The sequence below is a fragment of the Anomalospiza imberbis genome, chromosome 1 (assembly GCF_031753505.1).
Source record: "Anomalospiza imberbis isolate Cuckoo-Finch-1a 21T00152 chromosome 1, ASM3175350v1, whole genome shotgun sequence".
NCBI classification, from domain to species: Eukaryota; Metazoa; Chordata; class Aves; order Passeriformes; family Viduidae; genus Anomalospiza; species Anomalospiza imberbis.
This window is the reverse complement of record NC_089681.1, coordinates 106,393,759-106,419,081: the sequence shown is the minus strand read 5'-3', so window position 1 is coordinate 106,419,081 and position 25,323 is coordinate 106,393,759. Positions and strand designations below refer to the sequence as shown.

Genomic DNA, 25,323 nt, shown 5'->3' with positions numbered 1-25,323 from the left:
TTGCCATTGTTATTCTGAGTCCCATAAATCCTCACATGGCACAAAATGCCAGAGCACCTGGAAGAGTTTTATATAAAGCAGCTTTCTTATCTAAAGCCCCTCTTCTAGTCAAAACCTGTAATAATTGTACAAGACAAAACTTTGTAAAGCCTCTTGAGACCTAGCCCAAACAAAATATAAGTGTTGTCTTTATTGAAGGCTGCAGTTGTATTTACAGCAATAAGAAACAATTAAGGAAAAGCTAATGACAGTCTGGACAATGGAGTAAATAAATTTGCCCTTGATTACTGAAGACTGAAAATAGGTCTGCCATCTTCTGAACTTACAGAAAATGTTCCTCCTTAATGCCTGCTGTTCTTCGCTTTCAGTAGGGCAGAATTTGTATCACGACTGGAGCAGTGCTGATTTACAAAAATGATAGCAGGGGATTCCAGTCCTATGTAATCCTCAGTCTGACTTCAATACCTATTTTTCAGCTTTTGCTGAGTAGTAACGAGCAGAATCAACTCAACATACTCATCTCCAGGCTTTTTGCAGCTTAACTATTTCTAGCTGCCTTCAGTAAGCTACTTGCTACAAATGTGCATGTGGTGGGAGGGTGGCACGGCTCTATTTATTTCACCCAAAAAGCACACTCAGGCAATTGGATTCAGTCTTTTTTAATAAATTAATGTCATTCAAAATACAGTGCCAGAACATGATGCAGCTGAACATGCTAGTAAGGTTTGTCATGAAGCACCTGTGTTCCTGTTAGGTTGGCGGCACCCCGCTACTGCTAGTGGTTCCTGGGATTAATGCCAGAGCAGCACTAGGCATCTGCTCTCCTGCACACACAGCACAGGATATTCCTGAAGTTTGCTCCCCCCCACAAAGTAAAAAACCTGACAGCTAAGGGATATCTATACACAATCACACTACAGTAATGCTTGTTATTAAATTAACAGAAAATAAAGACCTGGTTAATCCACACTAAAACTTCGTTTTACAATGGAAAAATACATCAGCAGCAGGAAGTAATATACATGAGCCAATGTTACTGTAATACAGAATGTGGAGGCATTTACTGATTAAAGCCCCACATAGACCCGCACTATGAGGGCTGGCAATTCCTATCGCAAGCCCAGCAACTTAAGTCCACACCTGGTAATCTACCAGCTGCTTGGAAGACCTGTATTCTAAATAGACAGGTATAAGTTAGTGAAAATAGAATACATGCACCTCATCATACAGCTTGACTGAACCTGCAGTCATTTTGCCCAGCATGTTACCATACAATGGAAGATCTACCCTTCCTACCACAGGTGTAGATCCATGGGATTTGTTTCTTTTTCTTTTAATGGCATTACTATACCAACATAGATATTAGTATTTAGTAAGTGCAGCACAGTCCTTTAATTAGGCCACACTGACAATTATATAACTAGCACTTAAGTAGAATATCCAGAAGTAGTTCAAATGTAACTGGAAGATACTTTCAAAAGAGTTGTGACATCATCCTAGAAACAATAACTACTTTTTTCTTAAGCTAATTTTCCTGAACCGAGACTTTATAGAACTAGAATTACTTCTTTAGACAAGTCAGATGCTCAAGCTCATGATATACATATATTTTTCTCAATTATTTGATAATAGGATTTGAGATTATGGAAGCATACCTGCTCATTTCACTAATTCATATTGAATGGCGGCAAGTATTAGGTAGGGCATAAAAATACAACTCATGAAAGACAGCTCTGAGAGTTCTGTCCCCAGACCTGTTCTTTCACAGCCATTTGTTTCTTTTATTATTTTATAACTGAGCACCGACTCAGTTGTGCAGTCTAATCTGGGAGCTATACAGGTGGTAAAGTAACCATCTCCCCATCCAGCTCAAATTCATCAGCTCCGTCTGGTGAGAAGAGATACGTTGGAGGTTTCCACGGGGACTCTTCAAGGCAAGATGGATACAGCTTTCCTACAGTGCACCGGAAGTCTTTGCCCAAGTCCCACAGCACACGTTCCGATATGTGCTGCCTCAGGAACCAGCGGTCGAGTTCCAGGTCATACTGATAGGTGGCATACTTGGCTCTCTCGTTCATGTGGGTCTCTCGTATAAAGACACATAAGGAATTGGAGATGACAACGGCCCTGACGCACGGGTCGGAATAGCGCTTGGCAGGGATGTTGGCTGCCATCCTCCATTCGTTTTTATTCACGTCGTAGATCTCCACTGTTACAGAAGACCCATCCACAGTACTGCTGGGGAGCCTTATCCCAGAATTGCTGGCAATATGCAGTCCTCCGATATAGAATATCTTATCACCAAAAGCAGCAGCTGAGGCAAAACATCTGCTTGTTTGTCGCATTGCCATCTCCACCCAGGCATCCGAGCGGGGGAAGTAGCAGTACATCAAGTTGTGTGCCATGACGTAGATGCAGTTTTGAACCGCCACGGCCGTGCTCCACTGCCACGCGCAGGGCAGGGGGCTGACCATGGTCCACTCGTCCTTCTCGGTGTCGTACCTCTCCACGGTCCTCCTGTTGAGCTCCCCGCCGACGCTGTCCCCCCCGATTGCATAGATGTATCCTTCACAGCACACCAGGGACGGCTTGATGCGTACAAAGAGCATCGGCGTCTTGGGGAACCAAGTGTTCTGCTGCGCATCAAACCAGTAAAAGCAATTCACAGTTCTGAAGGCAGCCTGGAGTTTGCTGCTTTTACTGTGATTGGTTTTTGTGTTCTTCAGAGGAACTTGCCCACCTGCTATATAGATGTCATTATCGGGAGTTACCAGCGTCCCAACCTTATGCAAGTCAGCGGGAGGGTTGCAGAGTTTGTAAACTTTCTCTGCCTGTGGGCTGTAACAGACAGAAGAGTAAAGACTACCAGGGTTTTCAGCAGCAGCTTCAATGAATATCATCATCTCCTCTTTTGTCATGCCAAGTCTGGGCTTGAAAAATTTGGGCATCGATTTGTACAGTCCTTGCACCACCACTGATTTATCATTAGGTGGCAAGCCTTGAAACCAGGCTCTCTGTGTTACTTCTGAAAGTGCATCAATCCGGATTTGGCTAAGAACAGAGGACAAATACTGCGAGCGTGACTCTGTGTTGTACTCCAGCCATAACATAGCAGCCTCACGCACTGTCTCCTCCTTTTCCACATTTAAATTGTCACTGCTTAAAATATCTATCAGTAGATCATGTGACAGTTGCATGAAAGCCTCCTGGTGGTACACAGCTGTGAACTTGTGCTCCACCATTCTTTTAGCACTCTGTTTTAACTCTTCACAGCTGAAGAGATCAGCAAAACTTAATAGACGCACGCAATTTTCTGCATTAATTTTTTTGATTAAGTATTCTCTACATCGTTGTAACACATCATCTACCTGTAATGCAAAGAAACACACAAAGTATTACACATACAGTCTATGCTTTCATGTAGCATCAGCACATAGGGTACCCGCATCTGATGTTGAACAGTTCAGGCATGGAATACTATACATACAAAAATACAGCAGTGACTCACTCAACTGCTTCATACAGACCAAGTACACAACATGATTATGTCTGCTGGCAAAACGAATTTTCTAAATGTTAGTAGTGCACTGGTTTACTTCCAGCCTTCCAAAGGGACTGTCATGCAAGGAAGGGTGGCTACATTAAGCAAATTTGCCAAGCAACTGCTGTCTATACAGAGCGAACAGAGCAAAAATGTTTTGAAATGACTAAAGAGAAAAGATCTTTTAACAAGAATAAAGTGGTTCAGAGATTGGGAGCTGTTATTTCCTCCTCTAAACTTTCCTACCTGTAAGAAGCAGGCGGTTTCATAGAGCTGCTCTACTGTGCTGTCGCTTATTGCCACGTTACCCGTGTATGCGTAAGTGATGATGATCTGCAGAGTGGCTGCATCCACATTTCTCAGGTGTACGTGTGTCTGTTTGCTCTCACTCAGCCCGCTCATGAACATTGCTCTGAGGAGAAACACACATATTAAGGCAAGGATCAGCAGTGAGTAATCTTAAACAGTCACCTGTAAGCCTTTGGTGATTACACTCCTAAAGGTGAACAGTCCTTTTGCAGGCCTGTTCACAGGTGTTTAGGATTTACCTTAGGCTGACACCTACTATTTACGATAACACATTTGGACAGAACATTAAAATAGTAACATCAGTGCCTTCTGCAGAAATCCTTTATATTCATGCAAACCCTTCTGTGTTAATCAACAGACAGTGCTGATTTTGGATTTTTAATGACACAATTTAAATATTTTCTATGATAGGTGATAAGAGGGAAGAAACATCCTCCAGAAAACACTGCTGAAACATACAAAGCTAGATTTTAGATTCTAAAACAAAACAAGCAGATTTATGCAATGGACTGAGCTAAGTCATATCAAAAAGGATGCTCCACTGGGAGGAGAAGAAATGGAGCAAAGACTAGCACTCTATGAATTATTTCTTATATACCATTCATCATAACATGCAGTAAACTTCAAATTTGCAAGCAAAAATCAATAACATAAAACCTATCAGATCTAATCTAGGAAAAAAAGAGTGAGTATTTCTATTACATCTTCCTGAAGAAGACTAGAAGGACAATTTAAAGCATGATTATTGTTTCCTTAATGCTTTACACACCTCTTGCCCATCCTGGTATTTTAATTGTAACACAGTTAAGAACTAACTGCAATCTGGTACTATAAGCCATGTACTTGTCAATTTTCTTAAAACAGGGAACATTGGTTTCAAGAACTTTATATTGATTCAAGATTGCTATTTATGGTTGTGCTAAAAATTCAGTTCAAGGCTCTTTATATTTATTTCAGCTTTTTTTTTTTTTTTTAGGAAACCAGGCATGAGAGAAGTTAGAAGGCGCAGTGAGTGCACCTTTTAGTCCTGCTTCTGGCTGCAGAGGTGAAGGGGACATGGAGATACACTCCTTAAGCAAAGCCATTCCAGAAAGCATCTCATACAAAGACAGTATCCCATCCCCATTTCTCTGTCTTCTTCTAAGCTCCTTAATGCAGGGCAACTTGCATTTTAAGAGGGATCACTGACTAAATGAGTATCAACTTGCTGTGCAGCTATTTAAAGATAAGCAAGAAAGTACAAGAGGCTACAGAGACTCCTAAGAAAGGAAGAGAGAGCTGTTGGAGGCCCTGGCTCTTGCTCACACACTGCTGAGCAGCCTGTGCTGGAGCAGGGCTGCGCATCTTTCAGACACAAAGATGGAAGGTAAGCTGGCTGCAATCACACACAATGGCTGGATCACAGAGAAAGATGCTTTGCTTTTCTTCCCCCTCCTTCAGGGCTATCAATTTTTCATAATAAAGCTAAATTTAGGAAGCTGAACATCTTTTTGTAAACCAAAGTAGAGAAGAAAAACAGAACATGACAAAACCACAAGTTTGATACTTCTTTTAACCAGTGCCAAAACCTCATTCCATAAATAATAAACAAACACATATGAATAAGAGATTTGACTGCACATTCTGATGCAGCACACTGGGTGGACTCATGACAGCTTTCCAACCTTATGATTAACCACCCACATTAAATCTGGCTACATTTTCAGTGGCTGTTATTTTACAAATTGTTAGAACTATGTCATCTGCACAGGGCCAATGGTAATAATTATTATCTAGCAATCGCACAGTACTTGTTGCTAAAAATTGGACCAGATTCATCTGAGATGAAAAAATAAACAGAAGAGCCAGCAGGGACAAAAATTTCTGTAAAAGTAATGAATTAATCCTTCCACAGTTTTCTACAAGAAAGGAGCCAAAGTAGAGAAAACATCTTGGATGTGTTCTGTATAGTGAGCCGGTCTCAAGAAAAGCAAATTTGTAAACTTTCCAGTGATTAAACAGCAAAGTTATAATCCCTTCACAATGCGTCAGGAAGGTAGAACATGTGTGGATGTCACCCAGACTAGTTTCAAGCTTCAAAATTCCTTCCAGACGGGCAGAATAATTATACTATGTTGCCAACAAAAATGATTAATCACTGCAGAAAACTCATGGTGCCTCATCATCCAGGTCTTACTATGAAGGCATTTGCAAAAAGTGGTAGCACTCAATGTATCTTATTAATAAAAATGTTTTAAAAGACGAAAAACAGGACATTTGGAAAACAAGAGCTACTGAACTAAAAATTTCAATAGTATCTTGGGGGGACCATGAAACAAAAAAAAGAACCCAAACCACACACAGAAGAACTCCACTTGCATTGCCACAACACTCAGGCAAGGGAAGAGTTTCCGGCTTTGCTGAGCAGGGAAAACCAGAAGATTCAGAAAAAAAAAAAAAACAAAAACATGAACTTGCACAGCAATCCCTACTTTTAGCAGATGCTTCTACTAAGAAACTGCAGTTAAACATGACAATGGAATTCCTACAGCCAAGTCTCAATAATCCCTTGTTATCCTACCTTGGGAAATAAAAACTGATTAAGTATTTTAAAGATTCAGTGTGAAGAATAAGAAATTTACAAATTATTCAGACTCATTTAACTCCCTAAAGAAAATAAGCCATCATCACAAGTGTGATTTTCTCTCCACACTCATTGTAGAAACTACAGTAAATACCTAGAATAAGTCCCAGGAAGCCAGAAATTTTATTTTACTTTGTGTTGGAAAGTAAGGATATTTAGGTTTTGTACTTAAGTTACTGATCTTTAAAACTCTGTAAGACATTGTCAATCAATTACTATTACACCCAAAAGCAGGTACCACATATTTTATAGCATTTGAATACTTACCTGAAATATGAGCTGCACGTTGCAAGAACCATCTTATGGCAGGGAAATTCAGTGCCCTCAACAATCAACACTATGTCAGTTAGCAACTGCTGTTCATAAAAGAATTTTAACTGCTCCAGCAAGGATACAGCATACTCTGTATTTATTTGCCTCTCGTCCTGGGTAGACATGACTGTATTCCATTAATATTTCCAGAACCAGAGAGAAAAGTCAAGATCTCTTCACCAAAGAAGGGTCAGTTGAGTGTTTCTGAAGTAGCCAGGAAAGAAATGGCAGGAGTTCTGTAGCCTTCAGAAGTGATACTGATAAAAAGGGCAGTGTTATCTTGAACTGCTGAATCAATGTTTCAGACTTTGACCTCCTATTAGGTCATCATGCTTTGACTTGATGTCCCAATCTGTTCAGAGACTTTCAAGACTGTCTGCAGAGCTCCCGTTGAGATCTATGACGCAGCAACTGAATGAACAAAAGTGAAGTCTGAGGTAGATTTTGTGGTAACATCTCGTGATCAGTGGCTGCACTTGATTGACTGAAAGCAGGAAAAGAAAATTAATTTACACATTAGCACATTTCGAAAAACCCTTCATAGTTACCTCTTAGAAGTAATTGTCTAATAAACATTTCTAAATTAGTACTTCATTACTTGCAATAAAACCCTTCTAAGAAAAGAATTTAAACAACAAAGGTATCTAAGAGAAATGAAAAGCAGAGGAGTGTACATTAATTCTCATATGACCTAGACTCACAAATTAAAATTATTTATTTTGTCAACAAAGCTCCTAAGGCTAGGGAGTTAAAAAAAGGTTCACTTACACTTCATTCCTCCTCAAAGAATTACCCAGATTTCCCACTGAGTACACCTGTGAATTTCATTCAACCACTGATAAGATAGCCACTTTTTTCCCCATTTCTACATTAAACAGCATGTTTTTCTGCTGATTTGTTTTTGTCTACTGAAAGCTTACCAATACCAGGCCACTAAAAATATAAATGCAGTAATTTTAACATTCCATCACTTTCTAGCTAAACTCTCAACATCATTATCAGCCTGTTTATTTCACCTTTGGCATTCTAGAGATGAAGCAGAACTAGCACTAACGATTAAAAAAAACCCAAAATCAAAAACAACAAAAAACCCCTAAAAGTCTATATTTCTAGTGCATATTAAATTAATCTGTTCCATGCAGAAGGGCTTCACCTATTAATATTTCACATTCCCTTGTTTTTCCTTCTGAGTAATTTCCATACAGCCAGGTAAGCTTCACTGCTGCAGACAGGAGAAAAGAAAAATAAGGAAATAATAGGAGCAAACGGACACTGGAATAGCAAGGCTCAAAACACCTATAGTGGCTGCCAAGGGCTATTATCTTGTTTGGACATTTCTCCTCTTAAAAATGGGGTCAGGTTTTATTTCATCTTCCACTTGAACACAAAAACCTAATTAAGAATGGGATAGTTGTGACAGTAAAATTACCATCATAATGGGCACCAGAGTACCACAGCTATCAAATGCTTCCAGATTTATTTAATCTTGCAACATTCTTCTGCATTCCAAAACTGAGGAATAATCAGGACATGTTTGTCTTGTGTCTAAGATATCGCTATCATTACAGTTCATGATGAACAGAGAATGCAGAAACAAATTGCGTGAAATGACATTCCTTAAATTCCACACAAAAACGTATGGTTTAGTGTAAGACCAAGACAGTAGAAATACCTGCAAGCCACACCAAAGATCTACTATTTCAACACAGCCCTGCTTGTAATACAATTCAGAAACAGCTGTCTTTCAACATTCACTCACTTGAAATAGATATGCTTAATTAATGCCACTTTAATTACTACTAAATTAGTGTCCCTAATCTTTTTCTTTTTCAGTGATAAATATACACAAACAGGAATGTCAAACTCTTCGTTTTCCCCAGTTGTTTAACTGGAAAACAGTCCAACTAGTCAAACTCAATGCTCACTGGTGAAGGAAGTTAATTAAGGAAAACAGAAAAGGCTTTGATACTTGGGGGAAGGAGTAGATACTACTGTGTGCTACAATAACAGATAGTAGCACAAGTCTTGACTGTAGACCTTCAAGTTTCAGGTAACCTCTGAAGTCACTAAACCATAAATACATTGAGGATATAGAGATACTGCTCCTCTAAAGCACGACCTTCTGCCTCAGGTCACAGCTTCTTTCCACCAAGACAGTGTGCATCTCGTCTCTGCACTACTGCCCACCCTCCTGGTACTCTGGGAACAACTCACCATGCAACCCAATCCACTGACAGATTTTGCACTGAACTTTAAACAGCTACAGAGACACACAGACTCCCTACGTGTGTTAGCCCCACAGAAATAAATAGCTTGTGGCTCTGCTGGTATCCCAAGTCTCTCTACAGCATTGTTTTTCCTGGCTTAGGAGTAAAGTTTCAAGAACAATACAAGCTGGTGGATTAAGCTCTGTTTGGGCAGAGCATCAGTAACACAAAGCTTTTGCAAAAGAACTCATTGATACCATAACTTCCTTTTCTGATGTAATTATAAAGAATATTTCTTCAGAAACAGGAAAAAAAAAGAAAATTAATATGCACTGGTTCAGTCATTAGGTACCAGAACAAGTCAAGGATGCCATGAAGAAATTGATATACACCTGCTAGTAAGATTAAAGACATTTTTGGCAGAAAGCTGCTGACAGTCAATAACTGAAAAAGCAGACCTGTTCAGCAGATGACAAGTTGAAACTGTGAAATTAATTACTATAAATAACTGGAATTTGAGTACGACCCTCAGTAGCAGAAAAGATTGAGGAGATGATCGGAATCCTGTTGCAGAACATTTATGTGATGTGGATCATCTTTGAACCACACATTTACAAAGCTGGAGCCTTTGGTTTACAGAAAACCATCTGTCGTGTACTCCAGGGAAGTGCACATGGTAGGAACATGCTACGTACATGATTCCTGTTTTCCACATCCATACTGTGTTTTGCTGCCAACAGTAACCATTTGCTAATGAACAAAGTTTTGTATCTGTTGGAAAGTCAGGACTCACATCCCATTCCCTTGTAATGGAAAAAAATACATCAAGGATCTCTGAATTACTGGTCCAAAATTGCCATAATTTATATTGTCATTTGCCCAAGAGAACTGAATCTGTTCAAAACATTAGGATAAGTGCTAGTAACAACATTTAGTGCCTGGAAAATCATCCAAGATTACCTACCTCTCTCACACCTCTTTGGAGAGTTCAAAACAATTTTAAAGGAGATACTCTCCTCACTTTGAGGCCAAAAACCAGAGGCATTGAAATAAAAAGCAGCTTGTCCAAAGCCATGTACTTCCAAAGGAGGAAAGCAAGAGGCTTAGCTAGTCCCAACCCAACATCTCTCTCATTGCGCTGTGCCTGGTTGGCATACAGTCATTGGATCTGATATAAATGAAAAACTGCGGACTTGAGAAAATGTCTACAGATGCACTACTGTCTGCTGGAGTCCCAACAACTGTGCAGCAGTGGACATTTCTCATTTATGGATTAAAAGATCTATGGCTAAAGTTAGCTTAATATCCTGAACAGAAATTCTGATAGAATAAAAATAATCCCTGAATACAAGTTCTAGGAATAAGACTTTCCCTTTCAATGATGTCCCAGGAGTGACCATTTTGTTCTGGGTAATTTCTTGGAAACCAGCTATCCAAAACAGGACTGGCAAGTAGCTGCTGGAAGGCCACAGGGTGCTATATTGCAAATGAAACCATGTAATCACCGGGTGATATAAAGTACCGCCCTATGAGGCTGGAGAGCAACATTAAGTAACACCTTGATAAGAGGGTTTGTTTTTAAGTATTACTCCTTTTGCTTAAGTAATTTTAATGAGGTGGCTTGTTAACACTTGTTCATGTACTCCAAATCTGAATGAGACCATTCAGAAAATTAGTCATCAAATGTTAATGAGTTATGGGATACGCTATTAATTGCCTTCCTTGAATCTGTTTATTTTCTGAGGTCAGGCAAAGATTGATAGAGATTACATACTGCACTACATACATGGCAGTGGCACTACACTGTGTAACATGGAATAGGTATATTGACTATTTCCAATTTGATAGGGAAACATATAAGATACATAGATATAATAGTCTTCAACTGGACTTACTAAAAAAATTAATTTCTTTTCCACCCAAATTATAAGAAAGGCAAAAGATATATAGGCACCTTTTGTTTGGGGTTTTTTTAGAGATTCTGATTCCTTCTGAAAATCCCATTAATTAGTCTGTCAGATTAGATGCCAAACTTCCCATAAAATGGTGGGAAACATGTAAAAGATCTATGAAAGTGTCACAGGTTCCCATCTGCATCTTCAGCCATCAAATACCTCTTGAATTCTAACTTCACTAACTCCACACTTTAAAAAATACACGTCATATGTCTGGAAGAAATTTAAAAAAAAAACCCAACAACCCACACTTATTTCCCTGGACATTCAATTTATTTAATCTAGTTTTAATTAATTAAAAACAAACAAACAAACAAACAAAAACCAAACTTTAAATACTACTTTTGTGCACTTTTAATCAAAATCCTATTTCCATCCAAGGACAGCTTCATACAAATCACAAGTAAAAACACATCTAAAGAAGTGAGTCATTCACTATTTTTAACATAATAAAAGGTCAGAATTTAGACCCGAACAACCGTAAGCCAAACTACACAAGCCTTGGTGTGTGGAGATAGCAATCCTCCCAGCTAGCAACACAGTGCCCAGCTCAGGCACTTCAACACTTGGTTACTATGAGGGATATTCTGAGTTACAAACCAACCAGTTTCAAACTTAACATACCAGCTAACAGCAAGGGGGAATGCAAGTACTAAAACTGATTAGAATCAATTATGTAAATCGACACACCTAGCCAACAGATCTCAAAGATAGGAAAGAAAGAAGAAAAAAGCAGTTGGAAGCTCTAGATTCTTGAGTAATGTATCAAATTTCCATCCTTGGCAGTGAGAAAGAAATAGGTAATTGATGAAGCAGTTCCACACTTGGAAGTTTTCCTCTCTTCTAAAGCCATCAAAGGTGTCTTTGATAACACAGTAGTCCAGAAAATTGAGGACATCAAGGAGATTCTAATAAGGCAACCATGTGAAATTTCACTAAAAACAAGGAAAAGTTTAGTCCTCCAATGTTACCTTGAAAATGACTATTCACTTGGAAACTACTACTATTTTCCATATATATCACACCTGGGAGGTGAGTTACAACTTCGAGGTAGGTGAGTTTTCTGAAGCCACACGGAAACTAGAGACTAGAAGTGTCAAGACTCCATGTTAACAACATGCTTGGTCACAATGCACTCCTGTTTTTCTGCTCCTAAAGGAAGTTATACACTAAAGGAAATACCTGCTCAGAAAGAAAATTAGCATTTATGACATGATAAACCAACAGCTTAAATTGGCAACTGGACTTCTACGCTGAGCACAGGTAGTTTCCATCCCCAAGGGTGTTTCTGTTTTGTGGAAAACTTGACCTGTTTTGGAAAATTAACCTTTGAAAAAAAGTGGGCCATGGATGTCTCCAGTAAGATCCAGTCATGTATCCAACATACACAATTTTCTTTTTTTCTGAACTACAGTACATTAATGAAGCCAGTCTGTTTTATGTAACAACTTAAATTCCAGTTTAAAAGTACGTGTCATTTTCTTAAATATTCACTATATGGCAATTAACTATAAATTTAAGCATTTCTACATTAAGAAATTAATTAGTCACTAATGTAGCTTAATTGATTGTAAGTTAGTTCCTGAAAGGTTAAGTCTTATATTGGATATCATACTCATGCATATAAAATTTATTCTCAAAGCACAACAGTCACTAAACCAAGAACGAGAAATTTTAGGGTTTGCACCAATTCTGGTCTGTTTCATAATCACATGACCAAAACAAAAAGCCTGCTTCAGCAAAGGAAAAAACAACAACAACCCATCTGTCTAAAATGTTGTCAAAAATATTAAATAAGCAGCAACATCCTTTCTTCCTCTTTGGACTGTTCCTGAAAGATGCTACTTACACATCTTGGAGTATAAAGGGCCTCTCTACTCAACACACAAAAACAATTTGGAAAAAGGTGTGACACCTATACTCAAATCGTGAGACTACTTCATGTATATATTTAGTATACATACTTGATGTACACATTTAGTATTTAAGGTAATTAAATTAAACATGAAAAATTATCCATTTTTCCAGATAGATTTCTGAGAAACTGAACTATACTGAGTGTGCATTTTAATAATCTCTGAAATACATCATCTGAACAAAATTCACGTAGCTACAGCCCTAGGTGAGCTCAGAATAGCACACAGCCTTTCAGGCCCATTATGATCACAAAGTAGATGTACATGATGTAGAAAAGCCAGGCTGGGGCTTTGCAATAAAACCTCTAAAAATGCACACGCTAAGTACAGCACAAATCCATTTCTAAATCATAATTAAAGTTATTTCAAAAGCAGCAGGTATGTATCCCGTTTCATAGCAGAAAAAATGGTAAACGCCGGGAAAATCTGACTAATGTCAAAGCGATACTATATGTTTATTTAGTCCGGAAAAGCTTACTAAGAATTATGTGACCCTTTAAAGCTACATACGACCACGGTCACTGCAGGTACCCATAGCGTACGTATGCACAACTAGATGGATCAGTAGGGAACGCAGGGGCAGCTACAAGGAACGGCAATGCCACTACACTGCTGTTCTCTTCCAGGACTTCACAGTGCGTGTCCCTCCGAGCGCTGCTAACACAAACACCCAGATTTCAGACGTCCCCACCTGCTCAGCCCAAGGGGAGCCCCGCTACGTCCCGACCCCCCATCACAGCCCCGCGGTCGCGGCGATGCTGGACTAGGGGAGAGGAAACACATTTCTTTCCTCTCCCCGACGCTCAGGTGCGCCGTCCCGTCCCTCCACAGCCCTAGTCGCTTTCCTGCTTCCCCCAGAAGGAAGGGGGCACCTTCCCGCTCCTCCGGACTTAACGATCCCGATGGCCTCTCCTCCTCTCGGGTCTCCAGGGAGCCGGCCCTGCCCGAGGGCGCGGAGACGGCCCCCGCTGCCACCTCCGGCGGTGCCCGGCGGGCCCGGGGCCGCGGCCGCCGGGCGGGAGCGGCCGCGGTGGGAGGGGGCGGGCGGGAGCCGCGCCCGCCCGGGCGGGGGGAGCGGCTGCCGCAGAGCCCCCGCGGGCGCCCCCGGGACCGAGGCCTCCTCGGGGCGGCCGCTCCCCCCGCGGGGACGGGAAAGGGCCCGGCGACCGCGGCGTGGCGGGACGCGAGCGCGGGAGCGCCGCCACCAGCGCCATCCTTCCCTCTCCCACCCCTCCGCTCCCGACAAACCTCCGACCGCCGCTTCCTCTCGTGCCTGGCCGTCCCGACCGCGGGCGGCCGCGGGGAAGCGGTGGGGGAGGAAGAGGATGCGGCGGCGGATCCGGTCTCTCGCCCAAGCTGCGGAGGCGGCGGCGGCCCCTGGGCGCGCAGGCGCTGCTGCTGTTGCCGCCGCCCCCCCCACCTCTTCCTCCCCCTCCTCCTCCTCACCCGCCCGCCGTTACGGAGCGCCGCGCCCGCCCCGTCTGCGCATGCGAGGCGCGGCGGCGCGGCCGGGCCCGCCCCCGGTTTCCTGTCCCTTCTCCGCCCGCGAGCGCCCCCTGCCCGCGCGGCCCGGCAGCGGCGCCTCCCGCGGGATGGAGCGGGGCCCCCGCGCCCTCTGCTGGGAGGAGCGGCCCGCAGAGTCACGGAATCCAGCGGCTCGGGAAAGGCCTCCGGGATCACCGGGTGCGACCTGCGACCGCAGCCTGGCACTGAGTGCCACATCCGGTCTTCCCTTACACACCTCCCGGGACGACTCCACCACCTCCCTGGGCAGCCCATTCTAACGTCTAATCACTCCTTCTGTGAAGAAATTCCTTCTAATGTCCAACCTAAACGTCCCCTGGCGAAACTTGATGCCGTTTCCTCTCATCCTGTCGCTGGCAGCCTGGCAGAAGAGCCCGATCCACGCCTGGCTACACTCTCCGTTCAGGGACCTGTTGAGAGCCATAAAGTCCGCCCTGAGCTTCCTGTTCTCCTTTTCTAACAACACCAGCTCCTCACAGGAGTTGCGCTCCAGACTTGCTGCAACCTGGAGGCCTGTGGACTTCAGGGTTAACACCCAGCTGGGTCCTCTCCCCCTGGGGCCTGCCTTTGGTCCTTCAGCCCTCCGGGAATCCTGGAATGTCCTTTGGCCAAGTGTGGGTTTGTTGCCCTAATAGCATAGTTCACCTGAGGTTTGTGGGGACTGGAGCTTACTCTGGGATGGAAGGAATTGACAGGGTTACAGGAGGCTGAAGGGAGGTATGAGAGAAAGGAAAATCTTGAGAACAGACACCTTTTTAAAAGTCATCCAGTGTTTTTATTTTCTTTATTTCTCTTTGGGTCCATCCACCAATAGAAAGAGGTGAAAGTATGATGGATGCAGAGCAGAGCTGGGGATTTAAAACGTACCAGACAAGTCATAGAGTCATAGAATGTTAAGGGTTAGAAGGGATCTTAAAGACCATCGAGCTCCAACCCCCTGCCACAGGCGTGGTTGCCTCCCTCCCACTAGGTCAGGTTGCTCAAAGTCCCATCTGACCTGGCCTTGAACACTTCCAGGTATGGGGCATTCAACAATGTCCTCGGGCAGCGTGCTCCAGAGCCTCACCACCCTCACAATCGAGAATTTCCTACTAATATCTAGCCTAAATTTCCCATCTCACTTTGTACCCATTGCTTGTTGTCCTGTCACTACAAGGTGCAAGAGCTGCTGTCAGTGGAAAGGACAAGCTTTGGCTGGGAAGATCTGCAAGGAATGGAACAGTAACCCTTCCCAAACATTTTATAGTTTGTGTTTTGGTACAAAGGACATGTTTCATCTGAATGTCATAGAAAGAAAAAACACATCAATTTTGGGAACTTCCCAACACAGGAATACAAAGAGTGTCTAAGCAGCCATACACCCATGTTTTTCCCAAACCACTCACCGGCCTGCATAGCACATGCACTGTGCTTGCCTCTCCTTCCACCTGCCCCTGTACCAGTAGTCCCTCATTTGGAGATGTGCAATTCCAGAGCAGCAACTCAGAGTCTCACCTCCTGTAAAAAGGCAGGGTAGAGTCAAATCGCAGCTTCACATTTCATAAATTTCCATGACGCATGGTGGAGTACACTGCATGGGAAGAAGTGCTTCTTCTGTTCATATGGAAATAACATTACATTTGTCAGCCCCTTCAGCCATGTTAGGATGGAAGAGCATTGCTCCTTTTACTCAGTACTGAACAAGTGGTAAACCCTGAAAACAAATGTAAACTTGGCCTTGTGTCTTCTCATTTTTTTTCCTGAAAGAAATGTTTTTAACTGCAGCTTGAATCAAAAGATTGGTAACATTTCCCTTTTTTTCTTTTCCTAAAAAAAAAGTAATTTCCAACATTATAAAAGGAAAATACCAGATTTACTTAGAGATGCAGCTTAAACATCTGCAAGATGAGACTGCCAGCTTTCTGTAAAACAGCTGAAGGCTTTTACAACTATCCCTATACTTGTGTTTTGATTTTCCTCCCACACAATGATGGAAAAACGCTCCCTGCATCACTGTTAAATGAGCCTCAGGTGGGAGGAGGAGTGGACAAGTAGCAGCTGCCTGCCATAAAGAGGACGTGGTTTGTTTTTTTTTGCTGGGCTGTAAGCAGCAGCAGCAGCGGCTGCGGACGTTAGGTTTTGGGGCTATAAAGGGGGGAGGAATAGCTTAGTTCTTATAGGGGGGTTTTGTTTGGTGGTTTGTTTTGATTTTGTGGGGTTTTTTTTCCCCCTTCTCTGCAATGCTCTACTTCTGAAAGGTCAAACTAATTCTTTGGCCTGAGAGAGTCTGTAGGCTTTTTCAAGAGCTGCACAGGCCACCCTACATGGAAACTGAAAAGGGCTCCGGTGTTCCTAAGGCGTTCTGAAACTCTAGGCTGACCCGTGTGCTAATTTGTAAGAGGTCTCAAAATAATTTTGTTATTTTGTAACTCTGAAGTGCTTGAGTCTTCTAAAGAGTTAAGCTTCTGTGTTCTCTGATTTTTCATAGTCTTGCTTATAAGCTGTGTGTGATTGTGTTCCTTTTCTTGCAAGTATTAGTTAACTGAGGAGACATCTAAGTGTGGGAGGAAGTTCTGTCTTGTGAATTTTATATGGCTCTGAATGCAAACTTACACATAAGGATTTTGGTGGGGTTGTTTTTGCTACCTATCATTTGGTTTAAGCGTAGGAAGCAGGGTGTCACTGAAATACTTGGTTTACTACATTAGTTAGCTGTCATTCTTAAGTATAGTATAAAGTACAAATCCTGAATTAATGGAGTTGTTATTGTAATGTGTAACAATGCATGCATTAGCATTAAGAAGTGTTTTCTTCATGAAGTATTAAATGTCTGATTGTGTGAAGCTTTTTTTTCCCCCCCTTTGTGTGTGTGTGGCCTCTTGCTCAAGGCTAATTCAGTGAAGGCTTTTTTATTTAATTGGCTGGGATACTGCTTACAGAGATGTATGCTTCTAAGACTACTGAAGTTCTGTAGCTTTAGAGCATGTTACAAGGTTGCCTTGAAGGACTAATATTGAGAGATGTGTACAAATGCTTGCTTAGCAGAGCCCAACTGAAATATTTGACCTTGATAGCATGTCAGTTTGTAGCCTTCTGTTTGGAAGACAGCAGCTTTCTTTTGGAAGGATGTGTTTTCTTTGGGCAGGGGGAGGAATGTCTGCTAAATTCTGACAGAGCATAAAAATAATTAAGTCATGCAGGTTTTTAAAGTGGTTGATAATGATTACTTCTCTCTTTCAGTGTTTAAAGAAAAATGAATACTGCCTCAACTTCAGAAAGTGGATCATATTCCACAAACCACCCAGGACTCTTTTTTTATGCACAGTCATCAGCTCAACAGCCTTATCCAAATCCATGGTACCTCAGTCATGCATACAGTCCATACTGCGTACCTGCTCCAGGTAAGGTAAACAGCAGCTCTCTGTGGGATCTTTGCTTACTTAGTTACATACTTCTTTCCTCCCCTCTTGCAGTATCTGTGTTAATAAGCCTCTTGAGATTTTAACTAATACTTAATAAATCAGATTTTTGACAACTGTTGCATTACATAAATTCTGCCTTAAATATGTAGCTTGTGTGGTGGAAAGCATCTGCTTCTGGAGAATGGAAGCTAAGCAAAATACTAAGTAATGGTCATCCTGCAGACACAGAGCTCCCGAATATACTTAGCAATCAATATTTGTGGGTATATAGGAATTCTACATGTGCATGCATGATAGGTATGGATAAATGTAAGCTTAGGAAAATAAGAACAATATTGTTAAATACAGTCTGTAAGTGCTATACCTATGTGAACTTCCATCTGGAGCTGTCTTTTTCAAAATCAATGCTATAGCAATAGTCTGTGAAATAGCCATAAAAGCAAAGAAAACAACTTGGTGAATGTTCCAAGGGATGAACTCAAGCTCTGGTTAAAGTGTAGATGTTGAGATAAGCTATTCCCTAACAAAGACCTCTCTCTGTTTTTGCACCAGATTTGCTTCTAAGCATTGAAAAGTGGCATGTCTTATTTACAGATATGTCTGATCTTGTCCCTGCCAATGCAAGTAAATGTGATTCAGGATGACTTATTTCAGAAAGATGATGCTTGTCTTTTCTTTTTGTCACCAATGTCTAGGCTTCCGAAGTGGAAATCCATATTTTCCATTTTATTCTGTTGCGCTCCATGAGTACCCTAGATTTTTTGTTCCACGACATCCTGTGCATGCAAGAATTAACAGAAGGCCTTATTTTAATACTGCCCCACCTTCCCCTGTGTTTTATCATGCAACAAGATTTAGACATTATAATAGCCCTGGGAAGAAAACGGAGACAAAAGAAACACAGACTGATCCTAGACAGCCTGAAAGCAAGCAAAAAGGGCATCAAGATATTCGTACAGGAACAAAAGGTTGTAATGCAGGAAATACAGCCTGTGCTTCTCCTAGTATAGGTACAGAGACTGAAAGTACTTCAGAGAAACAAGATTCATTTGGCTCTTCTCTTGTGTTAGACAGAGAGTTTCATAATAAGAACCCTGCCAGCCCTACACAGTATAGAAATCTTCCTACTGGAAGCTATGCCTTTGAGAAGAAAGAAGTGAGGATAGAATATGGAAATGGCTCTCCAGCTATTCAGCTGTGGAAGTCCTTTAAAGAAACAATCCCATTGTATGATGTGGCAAGTGGTAAACCGGTTCCAGAGAACATAGTGCCACATGACTTATTTTCTGTTAGCTCATGTGAAGGCATGATATATGGCCCTCATGAAGGGGAGAATATGCTGCCAGGGGCTTCCTTAGATGAGAGAAAAGCTGTTGTCACCTCCAAACAGGGTGCTGAAGCTGTGCAAGAGAAAGATGTCCAAAATAATCAAGTGAAGCTGGACGCAGAAAAGATGGAAAAATCCCCCCCAGGTGAAACCATGGCAGTACAAATCACAGAGTTGGCAAGATCTGTTGATGTAGATCAACCAGTGGTAATAGCTAAGAAATCTAGCACTAAAAGGTTTACAGGATCAAAAACTTTTCAAGAAGAGCCCAGCTTTATTCAACAAACAGGACTACTTCCAACTAATATGGAGGTAATGAGTGACTTTCAGCAGAAAAAGCTGAATTTAAGCCACAGTGCAACCAATGAAAGTCAGACAGAAAAAAGTATTTGGTGTGACAAATCAGTTGAGAAGTTTGCTCCCTCTAGCAGCTGGCTGGCTCATTTGGACAGTATGGACACAAACTACAATGCTTGTTTCCCACAAAGGAAGCGTCAAAGTGTAATCAGTCTGTCTTCTGATGACATGACCTCTGGAGAGGAAGGCTCATCAACTGATAATGCCTCAGTGTCTTATTTTGTGCCCGACTATGTGCTTCAGAAAAGCGTGTATACTCTTCAGAAAAGTACAGAGGGCTTAGAGAGAGAGCAAATTAAAAGTTGTGGATCCCCTACTGTAGATGAAGTTGTAGGAAAGGAGCAGGTGAACAGCCTGAATGACCAAGATGTCAACTCTTCAAACACAAAGATCAAAGAGACTTCCAGTAAAGGTAGAAAGCTGGGAGCCCTTTCTAGATCCTCTAGTAGGAAAGAAGTCTGTTCTCCCAACAAAAAAGCAACTAAGAGTTTGTCAGAAGTTGAGGACTCTGAAGAATATTCTGTGAAGGGAGAAGAGGAAGATGAAGATGGAGAGGATGAGTATGAGGAGGATGATGATGATGACATGGATGAAATTGAATATTTCTTTCAAGAAGCCCCTCCATATGACATCTTGAGGCCAAGTAAAGGAAATTTCTACCAAGTTGGCCAGAGAGTGCTTTGGAAACCACCTAAAAATGCTGTACCAGCACAATTAATTAGCTGGCCTGCTCAAGAGAAAATAAAAACTAGGAGTGGGCTTGTTGAAAACATTGGTGTAGTTTACAAGCCAAAGAAGAGAGAACAAGATGAAGTTGTATACAGTGACTATGGGTATTATGGAAGAAAGAGACCTATGACAAGAAGAGAAGGACTTGAACGCCAGCGAATGCTAAGGAAATTCTTGGGAGGTGAGCTAATTGCTAAGGACAAAGTGCTGATTAGTAGCATACACAAAGAACACCTAATTGCAGTTTCATATTGTAGCTTAAACTAGTGGGAAGACTAGAGCATGTTGTAGCTTCAAATTCGGCCAAGAGCCAAAAGTCCTGCAGAATAATTTTTCTGATGCAGAGGGATGTTTGCTGCAACTTTTTAGCTATTGCATAAGGACTCTGCATTTTTACAGCCAGCAGAGAATAATGCAGAAACTCTCCTTTGTGTTAGATATGATATATTTAACTCTCTGACATTAGTGGCAATTTATTAATTTGTAAAGCTTAAGGTAATTTGGGTTATGTGTTTACTGTTGCTTGATATCTTGGAAGCTCTGCATTTAAGTTTATACAGTTTGACTCTCCTATCACAAACTAATGCTGGGTGCATTAAACAGAATTAAATTCATTATAATCTGGTGGATATACCCTGTGTAACCTTCCTGCAGTAGAGGAGTCAAACAATATTTTTTTAATTGTAGCTGCTGCTCTCTTAGCAAAAACAGTTTTGTACTTTCAGAAAATTGGTGTGAAACAGTATTAAATTTGATCTGGGAAAGGACATCTTATTTATTCCAAGGCAGATCCTCTTAGAAATTGGATTAATGTAAACTGAGAATAAGAAGAGTTATCAGTTTGCAGCTGGTCATATGGTCACTTCAGTAGGTGGCTGCTGTTTAGTAGAGTTTTGCATTGTAAAAAAAACAACCAAAACAGGGTCATTTACTTCTAATAGCAGGCTTAGTGTTCTTAAACTTTATTTGCTTTGTTCAAAATCTGTACACTTAATGTGTCTTGTAATTTTTGTTAAGTGCAGTCTCCAGAAAACTGTTGCTATTTCAACAGACTCTTACAATCAGATCCAGCAGCTGGCTTTACATTCTGGCTTGTGGATCAAACAGTACACCACCATTACCAAGACTAAATACTGACCTTAATGTTTTTAAAAATTTTAATTAGGAAGGCTGTTAAGAGAGAACATGGGGATACCACCTGAAGAGTACTGGATTAGAAGTGGTGCTAAACCCAGATTTACGAGCCAAATACACAGTAGTTTCTCACCTCTGGCAAAGAGCAAAGAACAAGGTACAACTTTCTCTGCATGTTTTTGTTCTTAAGGAACATCCACAAGGATGTGATTCAAAATAGCAAGCATGAGATAGTTGCATAAGATTTGAAAACAATATAACTAATCCTTGTTGCTTTGATATTGATAAAATGCCTGTCAGTCAGTGTATCTTGGATATATTTATAGCCTTCTCAAACTGAAACAGGGTAATAAGGGTGCATCAGAGATACTTCTGGGGGTTTTTAAAAGGTAATTTTATAGGAAGTCAACGCATTAAATGCTTTGATGTGGCCAAAGCAAAGCCTTTATTTGTGTAAAGTTGTTACTTTCATAAACTGTAATATTAATTCTTTATACAGATAATGCTACTCTTAATAGCATATGCAGTGGTATCTCCTAATTTTCATCAGTAAAACATGTAGGGAGTTCTATGTGGTAGCTTCACATACCAATGCTCAGAAAAACTAGCATGGACCAACAGTTGCCCTGACACTGCTAAAGAATGAGTGCAAATCATTGTGATCTAGTTAAGGAAAAGATGAAGAAATCAGTTATTTTAACAAAGTAATAGCTTAGATAGTTTCCTAGCTCATGAAGCAGAATGTTTTGGTTTTTCTTCTTTATAGTTAATGTCTTACTTGGAGTTGAGATTTGGTTTTGATGCTTTGCAAAGGTGTTTGAGTGTAGGTGCTGTTGGAACAGCTACAGGATTTGCTGTAATGTGGGCATTGCCACTCTCCTGGATCATGCGTTTCAAGTATCTCAGGATCAGTCTATTAAATAATGGGGTGTGAGGCTATCTTCAGAACATAGTGATTTGCTTCTCTTCAGTTCACTGATAATATACATGAGCTTTCCTATATAAACAACCAAGTAGACAGAGTGTTTCCCTTAATTCTTTCTCTGCATTGCTTTCCTGCTTGAGTGTATTTGGGTTTGGGATTATTTGCCTCTTTCATTGGTGGCTTTCTATATGCAGACTTCAGTGTTGTAGGGTTTTGGGTTTTAATGCTAGCATGCTCTATAAGAGTTGAAAACATTTTACTTTTGCAGCATTGTTCTTGGCTCCACTACAACAATATATAAACATATGGTAATAGTTCTAAAATTACTGTAAATTACCTTTAACTTTCAGCATGTCTCTACTGCATCTTTGAATTCACAGATGGTGCAGCAAACTGAGGATGTTTGGTTTATTCCTTGCTTACTCTTCCTCTTTTTCTAGCCCAGGTAGTTTAAAGAAGTCATCACATTCAGTGTTAGGAAGCAGGAACTGGTGTTTTCTGAACACTGTTTGCGACAGTGGATGCCTCAGAAATGCTATGAAAATTACATCCTCTTTAAAAATGTTGCCTATATTAATATTTGCTTTTTCAAATTAAAGCGCCCTGCAAGTAAGGAGGCTTGTCTAAACAAGATATATGGCTTTAGCACTAATATCATGCACTAAATTTGACTTCTTGAGCACTGTACTTGTAGTGCATAACTTCACTGAACTTCAGGTCTGAAGTTTTTTAAAGACAGTGGGTGAATTGGGTCACTTGGATAGCACCAACTAGTCTTGAACACTTGAAAAGTTAATTAAGGCAGACTTATCCAACCTACTAGGATCCTTTTTTACCACATTAACACCTATCCAAATTATGACCCAAAATACAATGCATCCAGAATTACGGTTAGACAGAAATTAAATGCTGTAGATGTGTAAGACTTGCTTGACATGTGTAGTGTCAATTTTATCTGCTATGTAAAATGGGTACGAAAAAGGGGAGGGAAGAAGAGGAACACTACAGACCAGCTGGTGAAAGACATGATTAAAATTGCCTTGAGACTATGCATAGGAGAAATAACACCATTTGAATCTTGTTATTTAGTGTGCCCACCTTTGGTTAAACCAAAGAAGAAAAGAATGGGCAAGCCACCTTCAAAACGCAGAGACACGAGACATGAGGTGGAAGAAGTAGAAATGTGGGAGCTGCCTAAACACAGCATACACAAAGGTTGGTATACAGTGACAAGCTACAAAAATGACTGTTACAAGCATTTTTTTTCTATCTTGGGGACTAATCTTCCTTGGTTTGAACTGCAGGGATGTTGGATAGCTTGTGAAATATGCAGAAAAGGTGGGGGGGGAAGCTAAACTTTGAGCATTTAATTACCTTGCTGTGAATGCTAGTGTAGCTTTGACCAGGTTAGGTTCCTTCTTTGTTTAATGTAAGGATAGGGGAAGAAACCCACACCAAAACCTGCTGGTTCAGTCTAGTTGCTCTTCAGACTGCTGTACTGTCTCTTTAAAGTACTGGGTCCTGTGTCACTTTGCAGTATATGCTTTTATTTAAGCTGCTCATCTGCCTCAGCCCAAATGATTTGTAATTTGATACAACACAAATGCATATAGATAATTCTTAAGATATCCAACTTTATGGATTAGGAACTTCTGGCTATTTTGGAGTAAGACAGGGAAAAATCAAAATGAACTTAAGTCAGCAACAAATATGCTTTTGTGCATTTGTGTGAGTCTGAAAAGGTTATAAATTGAAAAGAGTCAGTAGATACAAGAAGTAATCTGAAAGATCAGTTTTCTTTCTGGAAAATAAGTTAGTGTAGTGAAATGAACCCAAATATTCCATCAGGAAATACATGAGTCAAAGATACTCCCTCTCTCATATAGTAGACAAAGGATTAGACTTTCATCTTGGAAACGTAAAGAAGGTTGGAAACAAACTTAGGTTGAAGTATCTTGCTAGTGAAACTTGCATCAGTCCTGAAGCCAGACTGTTTGAACATTGGTCTTAAACCTTTTATTGCTGACCAGCTTTTAGTAGAAGCATCCAGGAAACTTGCATAATCCCAAAACACTTCTTGTATTTTCCCCAGAAATAGTTGATATTTCTTGGATACCTTCAACAATGTAGTTAAAAGAGCACACTGAGAATGCGATATGAGCTTCATATGGAACTCTTATCTGTTATGCTGGGATATTCTGAAGTCCAAAACCACTCATGCACATTTTATACTATCTGGGAAGTTGAGTACATAATTCTAACATCAACCATCAGTGCCTGCAATAGGAAAAGACAATCACTGATATCTAGTATTTTTTTAGAAGCAAATTGACATAGTTTGGAGGTGAAATATTTACATAACTTTTTTCTTTTTTACCTTTAGGGCATGGAACAAGGAAATCCCTCTCTAAGAAAAGATAATTGCCAATATTGGGGCAGAAGGGCAGTAGGGGGGAACCAAAGGTTTTTTTGTAGAAATCCATGATTTGATTATTCTCCTGTATATTTTCTAAGTTGCTGTTCACTCTAAAAGGGCAAGAAGCGACACTGTGAAGACTGAGGACACAATTAAAATGTAATGAAGTATTTAACACCAAAGTCACCTTTTTATAACTAGCACATCCACTATTTAAATAATAAATTTCATAGAATTGCACTTTGCGACTTCTTGTATTCCATCTTCACACAGTAGCAAAAAAACTTGAGATGGCCATGTATGTGCACAACTGCGATTATCGCATGACAGTTATTGCTGCCTTGTCCTTAAACTCTGCAGGTTTGTGAAGCCTGTCCATGTCATCTCATAGTCATATGATCTGGGCATCAGTACAAGATCCTTTTCTATCAGCTGGATTTATTTTTGTCAAAATGTAAAGGAATATAGTTACAGCTGTATGAAGTCAAGTGCTCTTTTAAAGTTTCAAGGCAGTTCCTCAGATCTTTACTCTCATGATTGAGGACTAAAACTTAAGCATTGAGTTGATGTGATGCTTCCCTCTCCCCTTTTTCTCTGGAGATTTTTGAGTCCTTTATAGAGACCCTGAGATATGGATCTGAAAGGTG

The 25,323-nt window shown here is 40.8% G+C and overlaps 2 protein-coding genes across 4 annotated transcripts; one reads left to right on the top strand and one right to left on the bottom strand.

The window, feature by feature from the left end:
* Positions 1-643: 643 nt before the first annotated feature.
* KBTBD2 (kelch repeat and BTB domain containing 2) lies at positions 644-14,302 on the bottom strand. The gene is made up of 4 exons (XM_068204201.1): positions 14,112-14,302; positions 6,741-7,269; positions 3,788-3,953; positions 644-3,368 (listed from the first exon to the last, which is right to left on the bottom strand). Exons 2-4 carry the CDS (start codon positions 6,908-6,910, stop codon positions 1,833-1,835), a joined length of 1,872 nt encoding a protein of 623 aa, XP_068060302.1. The 5' UTR covers positions 6,911-7,269; positions 14,112-14,302; the 3' UTR covers positions 644-1,832.
* A 2,025-nt stretch (positions 14,303-16,327) lies between these two features.
* On the top strand, positions 16,328-24,916 carry LOC137482029 (uncharacterized). 3 transcript variants are annotated; one of them, XM_068204169.1, is made up of 6 exons: positions 16,328-16,447; positions 17,607-17,767; positions 18,484-20,382; positions 21,367-21,492; positions 23,350-23,475; positions 24,644-24,916. In XM_068204169.1, exons 2-6 carry the CDS (start codon positions 17,620-17,622, stop codon positions 24,679-24,681), a joined length of 2,337 nt encoding a protein of 778 aa, XP_068060270.1. In that variant the 5' UTR covers positions 16,328-16,447; positions 17,607-17,619; the 3' UTR covers positions 24,682-24,916. The 3 variants fall into 3 exon arrangements, with proteins under 3 accessions (XP_068060270.1, XP_068060280.1, XP_068060264.1); XM_068204179.1 differs by lacking the exon at positions 16,328-16,447 and adding an exon at positions 16,473-16,502; XM_068204163.1 differs by lacking the exon at positions 16,328-16,447 and adding an exon at positions 16,580-16,767.
* Positions 24,917-25,323: the final 407 nt, after the last annotated feature.